The sequence below is a fragment of the Leucoraja erinacea genome, chromosome 2 (genome assembly GCF_028641065.1).
Source record: "Leucoraja erinacea ecotype New England chromosome 2, Leri_hhj_1, whole genome shotgun sequence".
NCBI classification, from domain to species: domain Eukaryota; kingdom Metazoa; phylum Chordata; class Chondrichthyes; order Rajiformes; family Rajidae; genus Leucoraja; species Leucoraja erinaceus.
This window is the reverse complement of record NC_073378.1, coordinates 26,322,489-26,342,240: the sequence shown is the minus strand read 5'-3', so window position 1 is coordinate 26,342,240 and position 19,752 is coordinate 26,322,489. Positions and strand designations below refer to the sequence as shown.

The window sequence follows — 19,752 nt, the reverse complement described above, 5'->3', positions numbered from 1 at the left end:
GATCATGGCTGATCATCCCCAATCAGTACCCCGTTCCTGCCTTCTCCCCATATCCCCTGACTCCGCTAGTTTTAAAAGCCCTATCTAGCTCTCTCTTGGAAGTATCCAGAGAACCGGCCTCCACCGCCCACTGAGGCAGAGAATTCCACAGACTCACCACTCTCTGTGAGAAAAAATGTTTCCTCAGCTCCGCTCTAAATGGCTTACCCCTTATTCTTAAACTGTGGCCCCCTGGTTCTGGACTCCCCCAACATCGGGAACATGTTTCCTTCCTCTACCCTGAATAATCTTATATGTTTCAATGAGACTTCCTCTCATCCTTCTAAACTCCAGAGTGTACAAGCCCAGCCGCTCCATTCTCTCAGCATATGACAGTCCCGCCATCCCAGGAATTAACCTCGTGAACCTACGCTGCACTCCCTCAATAGCAAGAATGTCCTTCCTTAAATTTGGAGACCAAAACTGCACACAATAACCTAAACTGAACTGTACCTGTAAACTAAACTAAATAAAATCTCTGGAAGATATGATACGTGCCTTGAACTGAGAGCTCACGGTTGGTTTTCGATGTTTCGTTCCAGCTTTCAGTGTCTCTTCATTGTTCTTGCTTGATGCATGCTCCACTAGATCGTAGACAAAATCCAGCCTGAAATTAGAAACAGAATCTTGAATGTCTGAAGATGGGACGACGTACATAGGGTATTAGAAACATATAACATTCTTAAGGGATTGGATAGGCTCGATGCAGGAAAAATGGCCCCGATGTTGGGGGAGTCCAGAACCAGGGGCCACACAGTTTAAGAATAATACGTTGGCAATTTAGAACTGAGATGAGGAAACATTTTTTCACCCGGAGAGATGTGAATCTGTGGAATTCTCTGCCACAGAAGGCAGTGGAGGCTGATTCACTGGATGTTTTTAGGAGAGAGTTAGATTTGGCTCTGGAGGGCTATGCAGGGAAAAACAGGAATGGGGTACTGATTTTGCATGATCAGCCATCCTATCGAATGGCCAATGGGGCCGAATGGCCAGCTCCTCACCTATTTTCTATGTTTCAATAGGGGAAATGTCGCCTTCCCCGATCTAACAACGATCCATTCGACATTTACTTTGATATTCGTCCCCTTTGCTCTCCCCTTTTCACACCGTAACCTTCCACATCCCCACGACCTCCTCTCCCCCGGCTCTCAGTCGGGAGAAGGGTGTCGACCCGAAACGCCACCCATCCCCTCTGTCCTGCTGAGTTCCTCCAGCATTTTGTGTCCATCTTCAGTGTAAACCAGCACCTACAGTTCCCTCCCGGACACACACAGTTCAATCTGATTATACAGGGAGGATAAGGTGCAGCAGGCAGTGAAGAAAGCGAATGGTATGTTAGCATTCATAGCAAAAGGATTTGAGTATAGGAGCAGGGAGGTTCTACTGCAGTTGTACAGGGTCTTGGTGAGACCACACCTGGAGTATTGCGTACAGTTTTGGTCTCCTAATCTGAGGAAAGACATTCTTGCCATACATTGGGAGTACAGAGAAGGTTCACCAGACTGATTCCTGGGATGTCAGGACTTTCATAAGAAGAAAGACTGGATAGACTCGGCTTGTACTCGCTAGAATTTAGAGGATTGAGGGGAAACTTATAGAAACTTACAAAATTCTTAAGGGTTTGGACAGGCTAGATGCAGGAAGATTGTTCCCGATGTTGGGGTAGTCCAGAACAAGGGGTCACAGTTTAAGGATAAGGGGAAATCTTTTAGGATCGAGATGAGGAAAACCTTTTTCACACAGAGAGTGGTGAATCTCTGGAATTCTCTGCTGCAGAAGGTAGTTGAGGCCAGTTCATTGGCTATATTTAAGAGGGAGTTAGATGTGGCCCTTGTGGCTAATGGGATCAGGGGGTATGGAGAGAAGGCAGGTACAGGATACTGAGTTGGATGATCAGCCATGATCATATTGAATGGCGGTGCAGGCTCGAAGGGCCGAATGGCCTACTCCTGCACCTAATTTCTATATTTCTATGTTTCTATAACTGCCGCAGTCACCGGTACAAACTTAGCCACGGTTTCGTGGCGGCACGGCGGCGCAGCGCTAGAGTTGCTGCCTCACAGCGCCAAGGGGAAAGATTCAATAGGAACCAGAGGGGCAACTTTTCCACACAGTGCGTGGTGGGATTGTCACCTTCCCCAGTCCTGTACAAAGCTAAAGGGCCTGATCCACTTGCCGATTTTTTTCGGCGACTGTCGGCATCATTGACTGACGTATCAGGACACCGGAAAATTCGCGGCGTGACGACGTATTGCGCGCGGTGTTTTTTCAAGTGTCGCGACATTTCATTTGTCGCTGCTGGATTTTGAAATGTTCAAAATTTTTTGGCAACACTGATATGACGCCAGCAGTTGCCGAAAAAAAATCGTCAAGTGGGACAGGCCTTTAAGGGACTATAACACATATAGAGCGATACAGTGTGGAAACAGGCCCTTCGGCCCAACTTGCCCACACCGGCCAACAATGCCCCAGCTACGCTAGTCCCACCAGCCAGCGTTTGGCCCATATCCCTCCAAACCTGTCCTATCCATGTGCCTGTCCAAGTGTTGTTTAAATATTGTTATTGTACCTGCCTCGACTACCTTATCTGGCAGCTCGTTCCATACACCCACCACCCTCTGTGTGAAAATGTTGCTCCTTAGATTCCTTTTAAATCGTTCCCGCCTCACCTTACTCCTATGTCCTCTGGTCCTCGATTCCCCTACTCTGGGCAAGACACTCTGTGCGTCTACCCGATCTATTCCTCTCGTGATTTTATACACCTCGAAAAAGAACACCCCTATCATCCTCCTGCGCTCCGGGGAATAGAGTCCCAGCCTACTCAACCTCTCCCTGTAGCTCAGACCCTCGAGTCCTGGCAACATCCTCGTAAATTTTCTCAGTCCCCTTTCCAGCTTAACATCACACTTTCCTATAACATGGTGACCAAAACTGAGCACATTACTCTAAAGACCTCACCGACGTTTTATACAACCGCGACCTCTATATTTCCATACTCAATGCTCCTATCTTTCTGCATCAGAGGTAGTACCTGCTGTCACGTAGCAAGTTGAGAACATCGTGCCTGAAGGTGTCCCTGTTTTTCTCCAAGATGCCCTTCACGTGGTATAAAACCTTAGGGAGGAAAACAAAAGTTGATCAAGCGAAATAGCGACGGCGGCACGGTGGCGCAACGGTAGAGTTGATGCCTCGCGGCGCCGGGGTCCCGGGTTCCATCCCGACCACGTACGTGCGCTGTCTGTGTGGAGTTTGCACGTTCTCCCCGTGGCCGTGTGGGTTTTCTCCGGGTGCTCTGGTTTCATTCCCACACTCCAGGTTTGTAGGTTAATTGGCTTCGGTAAATATCGTAAATTGTCCCTAGTGTGTGCAGGATAGTGTTAGTGTGTGCGGGGTGATCGCTGGTCGGCGCGGACTCGGTGGACCGAAGGGCCCGTTTCCACGCTGCGTCTAAAACTAAAATGGCCTTGCAACATTCTGTATGTCTGATAGATATTGTGAAATGGAACTCAGAAATTATGGGAAGATTGCATAAAACTACAATTCAAAGGTAATGAATATACAGAGTATTCTTATTTCCATCATGAACATACAATAGTGATATAGGACACCAGGTCCTACTACGGTAAACTCACAAGCTACTACGGTATGACTACGTGTTAATGAGTATAACATTTTTACTTCCCGAGTATATTTTACTTGTGGCCATTTTTCAACATGTTGAAAAATCTTCACGAGTTACCACGTTTCCCGAGTACCTGCCGTTAGCGCTAAGTGACTTCCCCGAGCTCTGACGTACCCGCTACGTTCATTCTACGTGCTTACCACGAGTTTTGATTTTTTTTAAACTCGGGAGAGCTCTTGGGTGAACTCGCACAGTGGGACAGGGCTTTCAGGGTTGCCAACTCTCTCACTCCCAAATAAGGGAAATGAGGTCAAAGTACGGGACAAATTCCCAACGGCGATTCGTTGAGTGACTCGGCCGTGGCTGGGTGAATGATGAGTTGGCCCCGGGTACTGGACTGCGCACAAAGTCCAGCCGGCGGGGCCAGCTGAAGAGTTTTGGCCTGGAGGCCGCGCGATGTCGCGCGCAAAGTCCGGCGCCCCGTCCAACTCATGAACCGATGATCGGCCGTGAGAAGGAGGGGTTGTGATGGTGTCGGCGGTAAGCGAAGGTCCAAAGGTCGGACAGCTGGCCGGGCTGCCAACCGACCGACGGGGCCACGGGCGAGGCGCTGCTGCTGCTGCACTCCATGGGCTGCACTAGGTCGGGACGGGTGAGGCGGGGTTGAACGCGGTGCTCCGACCCGACAGTCCCCTCGACCCGACTAGTAGCGGTCAAATACGGGACAAGGGCGGTCCCGTACGGGACAAACTAATTTAGCCCAATATACGGGATGTCCCGGCTAATACGGCACAGTTGGCAAACCTAGTGTGCGGCAAAAGTGGATCGTTTTTTTTACACAGAGGGTGGTGGGTGCTTGGAACGCGCTGCCGGGGGTGGTGGAGGCAGATACGATAGTGGTGTTTATCAGGCTTTTAGACAGGCACAATGGAAGTGCAGGGAATGGAGGAATAAAGTTCATGTGCACACAGATGCGATCAGTATAGCTTGGCATAAAGTTCGGCACAGACATTGTGGGCCGAAGGGCCTGTTCCTGTGCTGTACTGTTGGACATTCTAAGTTCTACAACCGTTTGGAACAGAATAAGTTACCTCTCCAGCGTAGTGCTTCACCCCAAAGTAGTGGTCTATCACCCTGGGCTTCACGTAGCACGGATTACTCTGGGAAAAAAAAGGAATAATGTAGAATATTAATAGAACTAGTCGAGTATTGGAGCATAGAGGTCCTTCTGCAGTTATACAGGGCCCTAGTGAGACCACACCGTGAGTATTGTGTGCAGTTTTGTCAAGTCAAGTCAATTTTATTTCTATAGCACATTTAAAAACAACTCTCGTTGACCAAAGTGCTTCACATCAGTGCAGGTACCAACTTTGCTACAAACAGTGGTACATAGATCTAACAATACATACATAAATACATACATACAGCGCTCCCTCAGAGGACCTCAAGAAAGGCTTGAGAGTAGAAATAAGTTTTAAGTCTAGACTTAAAAAGGTCAATGGAGGGGGCAGTTCTCATGGGAAGAGGGATGCTGTTCCACAGTCTAGGAGCTGCAACCGCAAAAGTGCGGTCGCCCCTGAGCTTATGCCTAGAATTATGCTAGGTTTTGGTCTCCAAACTTGAGGAAGGACATTCTTGCTATTGAGGTTTACAAGGTTAATCCCTGGGATGGCGGGACTGTCATATGCTGAGAGAATGGAGCGGCTGGGCTTGTACACTCTGGAATTTAGAAGGATGAGAGGTGATCTCATTGAAGTATATGAGATTATTAAGGGTTTGGACACGCTAGAGGTAGGAAACATGTTCCCGATGTTGGGGGAGTCCAGAACCAGGGGTCACAGTTTAAGAATAAGGAGTAAGCCATTTAAAATGGAGATGAGGAAAATCATTTTCACACAGAGAGTTGTGAGTCTGTGGAATTCTCTGCACAAGAGGGCGGTGGAGGCCGGTTATCTGGATGCTTTCAAGAGAGAGTTAGATAGAGCTCTTAAAGATAGTGGAGTCAGGGGATGTGAGGAGAAGGCAGGAACAGGGTAATGATTGGGGATGATCAGCCATGATCACATTGAATGGCGGTGCTGGCTCGAGGGGCCGAATGGCCTACTCCTGCACCTATTGTCTATGTTCTACAATTATAGTGTCAGATTCAGATTCAGATTCAATTTTAATTGTCATTGTCAGTGTACAGTACAGAGACAATGAAATGCATTAAAAAAAGGCGACGTCCCTGGGTGGGCTCGAACCACCAACCTTTCGGTTAACAGCCGAACGCGCTAACCGATTGCGCCACAGAGACACGCTGAGTCATAGAGTGATACAGTGTGGAAACAGGCACTTCGGCCCGACTCGCCCGCACCGGCCAACAATGTCCCATCTTCGCTAGTCCCTCTTGCCTGCGCTTGGCCAATAACCCTCCAAACCTGTCCTATCCATGTACCTGTCCAACTGTTTCTTAAACGATGGGATAGTCCCAGCCTCAACTACCTCCTCCGGCGGCTCGTTCCATACACCCACCACCCTCTGTGTGAAAAATGTTACCCCTCGGATTCCTATTAAACCTTTACCCCTTCACCTTGAACCTGTGTCCTCTGGTCCTCTATTCCCCTACGCTGGGCAAGTGACTCTGTCCGTCTACCCGATCTATTCCTCTCGTGATTTTATACACCTCTATAAGATCTCCCCTCATGCTCCTGCACTCCATGGAATAGATACCCAGCCTACTCAACCTTTCCCTGTAGCTCTCACCCTCCAGTCCTGGCAACATCCTCGTGAATCTTCTCTGAGCCCTCTCAAGCTTGAAAACATCTGCCGGCAATTCATTTTGGGCTTAACCTCAACTGGATCCCACCACTGGCCACATCCTCTCATCTCCACCCCTTTCCGCTTTCCACAGAGACCGCTCCCTCCGCAACTCCCGGGTTAACTCCACCCTTCCCGCCCCCCTCCACCTCGAGTATAGAAGTTGGGTCGTTAGGTTGCAGTTGTACAAGACGTTGGTGAGGACGCACTTGGGAGGATTGTCTTCAGTTTTGGTCGGCATGCTGTAGGAAAGATGCTATTCAGTGGACAGTGTGTAGAGAAGATTTACAGGAATGTTGCCAGGGCTCACAAGTTCACAAGTTATAGGAGTAGAATCAGGCCATTCAGCCCATCGAGTCTACTCCGCCATTCAATCATGGCTGATCTCTGCCTCCTTATCCCATTTTCCTGCCTTTCCCCATAACCCTTGGAACCCGTACTAATCAAGAATCTATCTATCTCTGCCTTAAAAATATCCACTGACTAGGCCTCCACAGCCCTCAGCAATGGGTTCACAAATCAATTACCCTCTGACCATTCTCCCCGTGACCTGCGTGGGCTTTCTCCGAGATTGTGGTACTGATTGTAGATGATCAGACATGATCACATTAAATGGCGGTGCTGACTCGAAGGGCCGAATGGCCTACTCCTGCACCTATTGTCTATTGTCTACCTCCAGTTTCCTCCCACACTCCAAAGACGAACTGGTTTGTAGGTTAATTGGCTTGGTATAAAATGTAAATTGTCCCTAGTGTGTGTAGGATAGCGTTAGTGTGCGGGGATCGCTGGTCGGGGCGGACTTGGTGGGCCGAAGGGTCTGTTTCCGCGCTGTATCTCTAAACGAAACTGAACCTTACAAAGAAGCTTTTCTACTCCTTTCTCTGTATCTCGGTACACATGACAATAAACAAAACTAAATGAAAATAAACTAAATCTAAACTACACAAACTGGAAAAGGTCTACAATGATAGTGGCCAAATGCAGGCAGGTGGGACTAGTTCAGTTTAGTTTATTGTCACGTGTACCGAGGTACAGTGAAAAGCTTTTGTTGCGTGCTAACCAGTCAGCGGAAAGACAATACATGATTACAATGTACAGATATACGGGATAAAGGGAATAATGTTTAGTGCAAGATAAAGTCCAGTAAAGATCGGGTAGACGCACAGAATCTCTTGCCCCGATTAGGGGAATCAAGAACCATAGGACCTTGGTTTAAGGTGAGGGGGGGAAAGATTTAATAGGAACCTGAGGGGCACCATTTTTTACACAAAAGGGTGGTGGGTGTATGGAACGAACTGCCAGAGGAGGTAGTTGAGGCTGGGACTATCGCGACATTCAAGAAACAATTAGACAGGTGCATGGATAGGACAGGTTTAGAGGGATATGGGCCAAACGCAGGCAAGTGGGACTAGTGTAGATGGGACATGTTGGTCATGGTGGGCAAGTTGGGCTGAAGGGCCTGTTTCCGTGCTATATCATTCCATGACTCTAAATCCAATTAAAGATAATCGGCGGGTCTCCAATGAGTGGTAGATGGACAATCGAAGGCAGACAAAAATGCTGGAGAAACTCAGAGGGTGAGGCAGCATCTCTGGAGCGAAGGAATGGGTGACGTTTCGGATCGAGACCCTTCTTCAGACTGATGAGGGGATGGGGGGGCGGGAAGAAGAAAGGAAGAGGCGGAGGCAGTGGGCTGTGGGAGAGCTGGGATAGGGAGGGGAAAGAGGGAGAAAGCAGGAACTACCTGAAATTGGAGAAGTCAATGTTCATACCACTGGGGTGTAAACTACCCAAGCGAAAAATGAGGTGCTGCTCCTCCAATTTACAGTGGGCCTCACTCTGGCCATGGAGGAGGCCCAGGACAGAAAGGTCGGATTTGTTGGTCGGCGTGGGCGAGGTGGGCCGAAGGGCCTGTTTGCATGCTGTTTGACTTTCAGACTTACCGAATGCTGACTGTGCAGCTTTTCCAGCAGAGTGCTATCAGTGCCCTTGGGAAAATGACTCTCCTCATTGATAAGGGCCAGAATGCCCATTTTCTGAAAACGAAAGAATTTAAAATTAATTTATGAACGCAATATAAATTTTACCCATTAGAACGTTATGCTGTGAGAAATACATTGTACTCAGTAAACAGCGAGCTTGTGGACAACCTATCTTGCTGGGCAAGTCAATCTGTCAGAAAAGCAACACTTAAAAACTAAAACGTAGAGTTCTGTAGGAGCTCAGCGGGTCAGGCAGCATCTCAGCCAACCAGCGATCACCCCGTACACTAGCACTATCCTATAGGATCTTATAGAAACGTATACAATTATAAAAGGATTGGACATGCTAGATGCAGGATAAATGTTCCCAATGTTGGGGAGTCCAGATCCAGGGGCCACAGTCCAGGAATAGAGGAGGGGGCATTTAAAATTGAGGTGAGAAAAACATAGAAACATAGAAATTAGGTGCAGGAGTAGGCCATTCGGCCCTTCGAGCCTGCACCGCCATTCAATATGATCATGGCTGATCATCCAACTCAGTATCCTGTATGTGCCTTTTCTCCATACCCCCTGATCCCTTTAGCAACAAGGGGCACATCTAACTCCCTCTTAAATATAGCCAATGAACTGGCCTCAACTACCTTCTGTTGCAGAGAATTCCACAGATTCACCACTCTCGGTGTGAAAAACAACTTTTTCCACGCAGAGAGTTGTGAATTTGTGGAATTCCCTGCCACAGAGGGCACTGGAGACCGATTCACTGGATAAGTTTAAAACAGAGTTAGATAGAGCTCTCTGGGCTAGCGGAATAAAGGGATATGGGGAGAAGGGGTTGAAGGCAGGAACGGGGTACTGATTGTGGATGATTAGCCATAATCACAATGAATGGCGGTGCTGGCTCGAAGGGCGTCCTCTTGCACCTATTTTCTATGTTTTTATATTTATGTTACATTAGGGACAATTTATTATTTTACGGAAGCCAATTTACCTACAAACCCGCATGTCTTTTGAATGTGGGAGGAAACCGGTGCACCTGGAGAAAACCCACACTGCCCAAAGCCCTAAGAGTTAGATAGAGCTCTTAGGGCTAACCGAGTCAAGGGATATGGGGAGAAAGTAGGAACGGGGTACTGATTGTGGATGATCAGCCATGATCATATTGAATGGTGGTGCTGGCTGGAAGGGCCGAGTGGCCTACTCCTGCACTCAGTGGGTCAGGCAGCATCTCTGGAGAACATGGATAGGTGACGTTTCACAGAGTGCTGGAGTAACTCAGCGGGTCAGGCAGCATCTCTGGAGAACATGGATAGGTGACATTTCAGGTTGAGACCCTTCTTCAGACTGAGTGAAACATGAATGTTACCTTTTCGATGAGATCCAGACACTCCCCGTTGTCGATCCAGTCAATGTTTTCCCAAATCAATCCATCCCTGAGGGAAAATAAACCCCGAACAATGAAACAAAGAGACCTACACAAGTTCTCCAGCTTGTGGATGCAACCATTTTGATTTCCTTTTAGCTTGGAAAGGACTTGGGTTGTGAGTAGGCCCGAAGTGCTCCAGGGTTCACAGTTCGGCAGCGGGAGGCACCCTGGAGGGTCACAGAGGCTGAGTGGAGGCCACGGAAGTCGAGGGTCGAGGTGTGGGTGGAGTGGGCCGCTGGAGGCCTTGCAGCAGCCTGGGGCTCTATTACAGCAGGAGCCGCTCCAAGAGGCCGAGCGCGGGGATGGGCCGAGGCCTGCAGCGGCACGGAGCGGTGGAGACACCAACAACATCGCCGACCCCTGCAAATCCCACCCAGTGCCGTCGCCACGACAACGGGCCTTGAGGCCAAGTTAAAACTCTACATGTTTAACAACTCTGAATTAGAAGAGAAACATGTTCCCGATGTTGGGGGAGTCCAGAACCACGGGCCACAGTTTAAGAATAAGGGGTATTATTTTTCTCCATTTAGAACGGAGACGAGGAAACACTTTTTCACACAGAGAGTTGTGAGTCTGTGGAATTCTCTGCCTCAGAGGGCGGTGGAGGCAGGTTCTCTGGATGCTTTCAAGAGGGAGTTAGATAGGGCTATTAAAGATAGCGGAGTCAGGGGATATGGAGAGAAGGCAGGAACGGGGTACTGATTGGGGACGATCAGCCATGATCACATAGAATGGCGGTGCTGGCTCGAAGGGCCGAATGGCCAACTCTTGCACCTATTGTCTATTGTCTATTGTATAAGATAGCACCTGAAACATAGCGACTCTTGTATACAGCCTCAGTGTAATCTACTATTCCTACACTCTTGTGCTGAAGTACGACTGTGTTTACTACGTATAGTTAGATCTTTACTGAACTGCATGCAAAAAAGGAAATTCGCTGTACCTAGGTACATGTGAGAGTTGTTGAGCTGGAAAGGGAAGCAGAGAAGATTTACGAGGATGTTGCCAGGACTTAAGGGACTGAGCTATAAGGAGAGGTTGAGTAGGCTGGGACTTTGGAGCGCAGGAGATTTACAGAGGTTTACAAGATCACGAGAGGAATAGATCAGGTAGATACACACATGTCTCTTGCCCAGAGTCGGGGAATCGAGAAGCAAAGGACATAGGTTTAAGGTGATGGGGAAAAGATTTAATGGGATCCTGAGGGATAACCTTTTCACACAGAGGGTGGTGGGTGTATGGAACGAGCTGCCGGTGGAGGTAATTGAAGCAGGGACTTATGATTAAGAAACATTTAGACAAGCTCATGCATAGGACAGGTTTGGAGGGATATGGGCAAAATGTGGACAGATGGGACCAGTGTCGATAGCAGGAATCTTGGTCGGTGCGGGCAAGAAGATCGAACCTTATTGCCTTCCATCGCAGTGAGGAACGTGGAATCCACTGTGGTGGATGTTTGTGTTAACTTTTATGAGGTTGTGTGTCTTGTTGCTTTTCACTTAGTATGGCTGCGTGGTAGCTCAAATGTCACTGTACCTTCATTGATACATGTGACAATAATCTGACCTTGAGACCTTGCGATGTGCCCAAGTTGCGTTCCAGTCCTCTTTATTTCAAGAGGACTCGAGCACAAAAACGCTATTGCACCTCAGTTGGAGTATTGTGAGCAGTTTTGGGCCCTGTATCTGAGGAAGGAAGTGCCGGCTCTGGAGAGGATCCAGAGGAGGTTTACAAGAATGATCCCAGGAATGAGTTGAGATAACGTACTATGAGCGTTTGTCGGCACTGGGGCTGTACTCGCTGGAGTTTAGAAGGATGCGGGGGGGGGGGGGGCCTCATTGAAACTTACCGAATAGTGAAATGCCTGGATAGAGTGGATGTGGAGAGGATGTTTCCACTAGTGGGAGAGTCTAGGACACAGAATTCAGAAATGTTCTTTTAGGAAGGAGATGAGGAGTAAATTCTTTAATCAGAGGATGGTGAATCTGTGGAATTCTTTGCCACAGAAGGCTGTGGAGAGCAAGTCAGTGGATATATTTAAGGCAGTGATAGATAGATTCTCGATTAGTATGGGTGTCGAGAATTAGGGGGAGAAGGCAGTAGAATGGGGTTCGGAGGGAGAGATAGATCAGACATGATCGAATGGCGGAGTAGACATGATGGGCCGAATGGCCTACTTCTGCTCCTAGAGCATGACCTCTCCGTGCGGTGTGACCACGTGACTCTAAGTCGCTTACCTGCTGTATTCCAACTGCTCCAAGGAAAAGATGTGTTTGTTGAAGTACTCCTGCAGCTTCTCGTTTGCGTAATTAATATTGAACTGCTCGAACCGATTTATCTGTTGATGAAAGACACCATCAAATGCTAATTAAGGAGAGAAAGAGTGCGACGGAAATGGAAAGTGAACGAGTGGGAAAATGCCTGGCGGAGAGGAGCAAAAAAAAGAACGTGCCGGAAAGATTACAGGGCGGCACGGTGGCGCAGCGGTAGAGTTGCCTCCTCTTGAACATCAAAAAAACTAAGAGCTGATCATGGACTTTAGGAGGGCACATCATCCGAGGACGTACACTCCATTGAGGATAAATGGGGATCCTGTGGATAGGGTGAACTGTTTTAAATATCTGGGAGTCCACATCTCTGAGGATATGACATGGGCATCACACGCCTCAGCACTCATGAGTAAGGCAAGGCAGCGCCTTTACCACCTCAGGCAATTGAGGAAATTCAGAGTGTCTCCGAGGATCCCCCAGTGCTTCTACGCAGCGGCGGTGGAAAGCATCTTGTCCGGGAACATTACCATCTGGTTTGGGAATTGCTCTGCCAAGGACAAGAAGGCTCTGCAGAGAGTAGTGCGTTCGGCCGAACGCACTATGGGAACTTCACTTGCCCCCCTGCAGGAACTATACATCAGGAGGTGCAACTCCAGAGCCAACAATATCATGAGAGACCCCTTCCACCCCTGCAAGGGACTGTTCCAGCTGCTACGGTCAGGCAAACGCCTCCGTTGCCATGCGGTGAGAACGGAGAGGTTGAGAAGGAGTTTCTTCCCAGAGACCATTCGGACTGTAAACGCCCATCTCACCAGGGACTAACTCTACTGAACGTTTTTCCTTCCATTATTTATTATGTAAAAGAATATGTGTGTTATGATTGTGTTTATAGTTTGTTTGGTTGTTTGGTTGTTTGTCTTTTGCACAAAAGTCCGCGAGCATTGCCACTTTCATTTCACTGCACTTCTCGTATGTGTATGTGACAAATAAACTTGACTTGACTTGACTTGACTTGACTTTGCTGCCTCACAGCGCCAGACTCCCGGGTTCCATCCCAACTATGGGTGCTGTCCATACAGAGTTTGTACATTCTCCACGTGATCTGCGTGGGTTTTCTCCAGGTACGCTGGTTTCCCTCCATACTCAAAAGACGTGCGGTTTTGTAGGCTAATTGGTTTCAGTATCAATGGTGTTTTATCATGAATGTTTTATTAATATTAATGTTTAGTGTTTTCTGAGTCATTCGTAACTGTCACTGTATGTCATGTTGTTACTTGTGGGCGCAGCACCAAGGCAAAATCCTTGTATGTGAATACTTGGCCAATAAGCTTACTTACTCATTATGAATTGAAAATGGTCTGCAGTGTGTAGGATAGTGCTCGTGTTGAGGGTGATTGCTGCCCGGCACGGACTCAGTGGGCCGAGGGGCGCTGTTAAATCACTAAGGTTAAATTTAGTTTAGAGATACAGCATGGAAACAGGCCCTTCGGCCCGCCGAGTCCGTGCCGACCAGCGATCACCCCGTACACTAGCATTAAGCTGCGCATATGGGACAATTTACAAGTTTTATCAAAGGCTAATTGACCTGCACGTCTTTGGAGTGCGGGAGGAAACCGGAGCACCAGTTGGAAACCCACGCAGGTCACGGGGAGAACGGTACAGACTCCGTACGGACAGCGCCCGTAGTCAGGATGGATCCCGGGTCTCTGGCGCTGTGAGGAGGCAACTCTACCCGTGCCGTCCTGAAGCCTATAGTCTAAAGAATATTCTGTCATGGCATTGTGAAAAACAAAAAACATTAATACCTCAAAGTTTTCAAATCCAAATATGTCAAGGATTCCCACTGATTTGTAGTCTTCCTTGCCTTTCACTCTGCCGTTGATCTTCCTGATCATCCAAGTAAAACATTGCGAATAAAGTGCCATGGCCATGGAATCTCTCGAGTCCACTGCCTGTGGGGTAGACAACATCATTCAGATTCCATTCCACTGCTTTCTGAGCTACAGGGAGAGGTAAGCATGCAGGTACAGCAGGCAGTGAAGAAAGCCAACATGGACCCTGTAACACTGGGTCAAACCTTTGTCAGCTCTCGGATCAGAATCAGTCCAAATGCTCACACGCTTTCTGTGGAAGGTGGCGAGAGACAATGGACAATAGGTGCAGGGTCCATGTTGGCCTTCATTACAAGAATAGTTGAGTATAGGAGCAAAGAGTTCCTTCTGCAGTTGTACAGGGCCCTAGTGAGACCACACCTGGAGTATTGTGTGCAGTTTTGGTCCCCTAATTTGAGGAAGGACATTCTTGCTATTGAGGGAGTGCAGCGTAGGTTCACGAGGTTAATTCCCAGGATGGCGGGACTGTCAGATGCTGAGAGAATGGAGCAGCTGGGCCTGTACACTCTGGAGTTTAGAAGGATGAGCGGGGATCTCATTGAAACATATAAGATTATTAAGGGTTTGGACAAGCAAGAGGCAGGAAACATGTTCCCGATGTTGGGGGAGTCCAGAACCAGGGGCCACAGTTTAAGAATAAGGGGTAAGGCATTTAGAACAGAGATGAGGAAACACTTTTTCACACAGAGTTGTGAGTCTGTGGAATTCTCTTCCTCAGAGGGTGGTGGAGGCAGGTTCTCTGGATGCTTTCAAGAGAGAGCTGGATAGGGCTCTTAAAGATAGCAGTCAGGGAATATGGAGAGAAGGTAGGAACGGGGTACTGATTGGGGATGATCAGCCATGATCGCATTGAATGGCAGTGCTGGCTCGAAGGGCCGAATGGCCTAATCCTACACCTATTGTCTATTGTCGAGCAGGCTGGGTCTCTATTCCCTGGAGCGCAGGAGGATGAGGGGAGATCTTATAGAGGTGTACAAAATCATGAGAGGAATAGATCGGGTAGGGGAATCGAGGACCAGAGGACATAGTTTTAAAGTGAGGAGAGAAAAGATTTAATAGGAACGTGAGAGGCAATATTTTTACACAGAGCAAGCAAGTTTATTTATACAGCACATTTCAGCATGAAGGAAATTCAAAGTGCTTTATACTAAGCATTAAAAAGCAATTAAGTCATTAAAAAGTCATTAAAAAGAATTGAAAATAAAAACAAGCTAGAATAGAATAAGACAAGTAAAAAATACAAGAATAAAAGTTACAGCGCAGTGTAAGAAATTAATAATTATTTAATTTAATAAAAAGGGTGGTGTGTGTATGGAACAAGCTGCTAGAGGAGGTAGTTGTGGCAGGGACTATCCCAACGTTTAAAAAACAGTTAGACAGGTACATGGATAGGTTTGGTCAGGTTTGGAGGGATACGGGCCAGACGCAGGCAGGTGGGACTAGTGTAGATGGGACATGTTGGTTGGTGTGGGCAAGTTAGAGGGAAGGTGGATACAAAGTGCTGGAGTAACTCAGCGGGACAGGCAGCATCTCTGGGGAGAGGGATATGGGCCAAATGGAGGCAGTGGGTTCTAGTGTAGATGGGGCATGTTGGACAGTGTGGGCAAGTTGGTGTGAAGGGCCTGTTTTCACGCCGTGTGACTCAAGTCTCTGTAACTCTATGACCAACGACTCAGCCATGATCACATTGAATGGCGGTGCAGGCTCGAAGGGCCGAATGGCCTACTCCTGCACCTATTGTCTGTTGTCTATTGTCTCTCGCCACCTTCCACAGAAAGCGTGTGAGCGTTTGGACTGATTCTGATCCAAGTGTTGACGAAGGTTTGACCCAGTGTTACAGGGTCTATTGTTGGGGTGGGGGGGGGTGCGTTGCTGTGTTACTGGCTGTGTCTTACCTGCTCCACCGTCAGTGGAGTGCTGATCTCCTCGCCCCTGAGAATCATCGAGCGGTGGGTCAGGACCTCTGCCAGCTGCCCGGGATCCAGACCAAGCAGCACCGCTGCGCTGCCCAGCGCTGAGAAAAAGACAACCAGGGAGATGAACGGAGGCACCATGCCTGTTTAGTTTAGTTTAGTTTAGTTTTAGTTTAAAGATACAGCACAGAAACAGGCCCTTCGGCCCATTGGGTGCGCGCCGACCCGCACATTAACACTATCCTACACCCACTAGGGACAATTTTTGCATTTACACCAAGCCAATTAACCTACAAACCTGCGCGTCTTTTGGAGTGTGGGAGGAAACCGAAGTTCCCGTAGAAAAACCCGCGCACAGGTCACGGGGAGAACGTACAAACTCCGTACAGACACCCGGGTCTCCAGCGCTGCATTTGCTGTCAGGCAGCAACTCAACCGTTGCACCACCGCGACTGCCCTATCCCCTACGCTTTTATAGATCCGCAGATCGCCGTAGACCACCGCGGTTCACCCCCCCGGTCACTCCCTCTTCTCCCCCTCTCCCATCAGGCAAGAAATCGCAGGGAGTAGTGGACGCAGCCCAGACCATCACACACACCAACCTGTGCAGGAAGGAACTGCAGACGCCGATTTAAACTGAAGGTAGACACAAAATGCCGGAGTGACTCAGCGGGGCAGGCAGCATCTCTGGAGAGAAGGAAGGGTCTTGACCCGAAACGTCACCTGTTCCTTCTCTCTAGAGATGCTGCCTGTCCTGCTGAGTTACCCCGGCATTTTGTGTCTACCTTCGAGGCAAACCGATCTCCCTTCCGTTGACTCCATCAACACTTCACGCTGCCTTGGCAAGGCCAGCAGCATCATCAAGGACCAGTCGCACCTCCAGTCACTCCCCCTACTCCCCCTCTCACCATCTCCCTTCAGGCAAGAATTCGCAGGGAGTTGAGCTATCAGGAAAAGTTGAACAGCCTAGTACTTTATTCCTTGGAGCGCAGGAGGATGAGCGGCAATCTTATGCGCTAAGCTCAGTTTTAGTTTACGGCCCTGTGACTCTGTGCAGACCAGCGATCACTCATTCACACAAGTTCCATCCTACACACCAGTGACAATCTACAGAAGCAATAGACAACAGGTGCAGGAGTCGGCCATTCGGCCCTTCGAGCCACCACCGCCATTCAATGTGATCATGGCTGATCATCCCCAATCAGTACCCCGCATTCCTGCCTTCTCCCCATATCCCCTGACTCTGCTATCTTCAAGAGCCCTATCTAGCTCTCTCTTGAAAGTATCCAGAGAACCGGCCTCCACCGCCCTTTTAGGCAGAGAATTCCACAGACTCACAACTCTCTGTGTGAAAAAGTGTTTCCTCGTCTCCGTTCTAAATGGCTTACCCCTTATTTTTAAACTGTGGCCCCTGGTTCTGGAGTACCCCAACATAGGGAACATGTTGTTTAAGAAGGAACTGCAGATGCTGGAAAATCGAAGGTACACAAAAAAGCTGGAGACACTCAACAGGTTTTGCCCAAAACGTTGCCTTTTTCCTTCGCTCCATAGATGCTGCTGCTTTTTTGTGTACCATCAGGAACATGTTTCCTGCCGGTAGCGTGTCCAATCCCTTAACAATCTTATGTGTTTCAATGAGATTCCCTCTCATCCTTCTAAACTCCACAGTGTACAAGACCAGCAGCTCCATTCTCTCAGCATATGACAGCCATCCCTGGAATTAACCAATTAACCTTCTAACCTGTAAGTATTTGGAGTGTGGGAGGTAGTGTCGCTAACCCTCACTCCCAAATAAGGGACAAAAGGTCAAAGTACGGGACAAATTACCGACGGCAATTCGTTGACCGACTCGGCCGTGTCTGGGTGAATGATGAATTGGCCCCGGGTGCCGGACTGCACACAAAGCCCAGCCGGTGGGGCCAGCTGAGGAGTTTTGGCCCGGGGGCCAGACTTTGCGTGTGACGTCGCGAGGCCCGGGCCAAAACTCCACAGCTGGCCCGCCGGCTGGGCTTTGTGTTCTGCTGCACGCCGTCCAACTCATGAACCGATGATCGGGCAGGAGAAGGAGGGCTGGTGATGGTGTCAGCGGTAAACGAACGACCGACCGACGGGGCCACGGGCGAGGCGCTGCTGCTGCTGCTGCTGCTGCACTCCATGGGCTGCACTACGTTGGGACGGGTGAGGGGGGCCGGACGCGGCGCTCCGACCCGACAGTCCCCTCGACCCGAGTAGTAGCGGTCAAATACGGGACAAGGGCAGTACTGTACGGGACAAACCAATTTAGGCCAATATACGGGATGTCCCGGCTAATACCGTTACAGTTGGCAACACTAGTTGCGGAGCACGTGGGTTTCTTCTGTGTGTTATTGTTACTTTCCAAATTCCAAAGACGTACAGGTTTTTGGGTTAATTGGATTCTGCAAATTGTCCCCAGTCATGGAGTGATACAGCGTGGAAACAGGCCCTCCGGCCCAACTTGCCCACACCGGCCTACAATGTCCCATCTACACTAGTCCCACCTGCCCGCGTTTGGTCCATATCCCTCCAAACCTGTCCGATCCATGTACCTGTCTAAATGTTTCTTAAACGTTGCGATAGTCCCAGCCTCAACTACCTCCTCCGGCAGCTTGGTCCATACACCCACCACCCTTTGCAAGAAAAAGTGACCCCTCAGATTCTTAGTAAACCTCCCCGCCCCCCACACCCCCCACCTTAAACCTACGCCCTCTGGTTCTCGATTCCCCTACTCTGGGCAAGAGACCTTGTGCATCCAGTGGACCTACTTGTCTTGTATGGGGGATAGTGTTAGTGTGCGGGGATCGCTGGTCGGTGCGGACCCGGTGGGCCGAAGGGCCTGTTTCCGTGCTGCATCTCTAAACTAAAGGCCGGGTGGCACGGTGGCGCAGCGGTAGAGTTGTCGCCTGACAGCACTCACAGCTCCGGGGAGACCCGGGATCAATCCCAACTATGGGTGCTGTCTGTACGGAGTTTGTACGTTCTCCCCGTGACTGCATTCCCCCCTTGACTCTCTCCGAGATCTTCAGTTTCCTCCCACATTCCAAAGACGTGCTGGTTTGTAGGTTAATTGGCTTGGTGGAAATGTAAATTGTCCCTAGTGTGTGTAGGATAGTGTTAGTGCGCGGGGATCGCTGGTCGGCGCGGACTCGGTGGGCCGAAGGGCCTGTTTCCGCGCTGTGTCTCTGAACTAACAGTAAACTGAACGTGAACATTGACAGTGGTTGGAGAGTGAGCGACTAAGCACCTGGAAACACCCCCCCCCCCCCCCCCCCCCCACAGACAGACTCCTGGGGCACAGGTGAGGTATGGGGGGGGGTGGATGGGGGATGGGTGGTGGATGGGGGATGGGGGGTCTGGGGGGGGGGGGGGGGGGGTGGAGAGAAACAGCGGGCTCGTGGGGGAGGGGGGCGCGCTGGGGGGGGGGAGAGGGCGCGGGGGGCAGGGAGAGGGGCGGGGGGAGGGGGGGTAGAGAGAGAGAGAGGGAGAGAGAGAGAACAAAGGAGAGAGAGAGAGAGAGAGAGAGAGAGTGAGTATAAAGGAGAGAGAGAGAGAGAGAGAGAGAGGGAGAGGGAGAGGGGAACCGGGGAAAGAGGGGGGGGAGGAGAGGGAGGGGAAGAAAGGGGGGGGGGGGAATGGACAGCGAGGGGAGAGGGGACAGAGAGGATAGAGGGACAGGGAGAGTGAGAGAGAGGGGGGGACAGAGAGGTGAGAGGGAGGGGGAGAGAGGGGGGGGGAGAGGGGAGAGAGAGAGTGGTGGTGGGAGAGAGGGAGAGGGAGAGACAGAGAGGGGAGAG

At 49.6% G+C, this 19,752-nt stretch overlaps 1 protein-coding gene and 1 non-coding gene across 2 annotated transcripts in view; both read right to left on the bottom strand.

Moving 5' to 3' along the window:
• Positions 1 to 19,752, bottom strand: part of LOC129705356 (unconventional myosin-X-like) — a 208,885-nt gene that overhangs the window by 64,785 nt on the left and 124,348 nt on the right. Inside the window, 8 exon segments of the mRNA XM_055648890.1 lie at positions 538 to 646; positions 3,071 to 3,153; positions 4,753 to 4,821; positions 8,404 to 8,496; positions 9,806 to 9,872; positions 12,103 to 12,203; positions 13,941 to 14,087; positions 15,923 to 16,083. Coding sequence (XP_055504865.1) covers positions 538 to 646; positions 3,071 to 3,153; positions 4,753 to 4,821; positions 8,404 to 8,496; positions 9,806 to 9,872; positions 12,103 to 12,203; positions 13,941 to 14,087; positions 15,923 to 16,083 — 830 coding nt within the window.
• trnan-guu (transfer RNA asparagine (anticodon GUU)) lies at positions 5,884 to 5,957 on the bottom strand. The gene has a single exon. It is a non-coding gene; the product is annotated as a tRNA-Asn (tRNA).